This window comes from Haplochromis burtoni, unplaced genomic scaffold, assembly GCF_018398535.1.
Source record: "Haplochromis burtoni strain Fernald_Lab_line unplaced genomic scaffold, NCSU_Asbu1 Contig_822, whole genome shotgun sequence".
Taxonomy (NCBI): domain Eukaryota; kingdom Metazoa; phylum Chordata; class Actinopteri; order Cichliformes; family Cichlidae; genus Haplochromis; species Haplochromis burtoni.
The window spans coordinates 141,939-142,808 of NW_024583183.1; the positions used below are offsets into that span (position 1 = coordinate 141,939).

Genomic DNA, 870 nt, shown 5'->3' on the forward strand with positions numbered 1-870 from the left:
TTTTTAAATCACCCACAGGACTGCTCTGTAGCCATGTGCAGAGTGTTCAAGTGCAACACATTCATGGCAAGGCTGCAGAGTAGGACGTACAAAATCTCTGCCAACCTCAGTTCAAGATGGATAGAGCAGGTAATTAAAGGGTAATTGTGGTAATTAAAAAAAAAAAGTACAACTGTTACTATGTACTTGTAACTTCATTAAATTTTTCAGACATTTACTCTTAACTCATTCTTTTTTTGTTGTTGTTGTTTAAAAGATTGGACTTCAATCTGCCAAATTCCTCTTGACCAGCACAGCCAGTCTGGAGTACGATGAAACCCAGTACATCTACTTTTCAACAGGGTCCAACAGTAATCCTCCTGTATACAAGGTGAGTACACAATACTCCCTCTTGTTTCAGTTATACAAGAGCTGGAAAGTCATCCACATTCTGTCACCTCATTGTTCAGATAGAGGCAGAAGTAGACGTGTGGCCTGAGCCAGATTTTACCAAAGAGATCATTGGAGGATCCCTGGGAGGTTTGGCCTTTCTGGCTTTACTCACTGTTGGCCTGTATAAGGTGAGATGGTCTACTTTTTTTTCCAGTCAATATCACAATTTTAAAATTGTTTAAAAGAGTTAAAGAAACTGTTTCAAAGCTTATTATCTTTAGTCACTAACTTTTTTATTACATTATTATTATATTATATCATTTATTTTTCTTTGTCATTGCAACTCCATTGCATGATTGCTGCCTTTTTAAATGTTTTTTTCCTTGCACTCCTAGGCTGGATTTTTCAAGAGTAAATATAAACAGATGATAAGTGAAAATGCAAAAGACAGCAGCTAATGCAGGTGCATCCCCAGCGGAATTACCTAAAAAGAAACAA

The 870-nt window shown here is 36.8% G+C and overlaps 1 protein-coding gene across 1 annotated transcript in view; it reads left to right on the plus strand.

The window, feature by feature from the left end:
- The window catches only part of LOC102303548 (integrin alpha-X-like), a 12,826-nt gene extending 11,956 nt beyond the window's left edge, over positions 1-870 (plus strand). The window contains exons 13-16 of the mRNA XM_042215786.1: positions 19-129; positions 257-370; positions 450-560; positions 768-870. Coding sequence (XP_042071720.1) covers positions 19-129; positions 257-370; positions 450-560; positions 768-830 — 399 coding nt within the window. The 3' untranslated portion in view covers positions 831-870. The remainder of the gene's footprint in view (positions 1-18; positions 130-256; positions 371-449; positions 561-767) is intronic.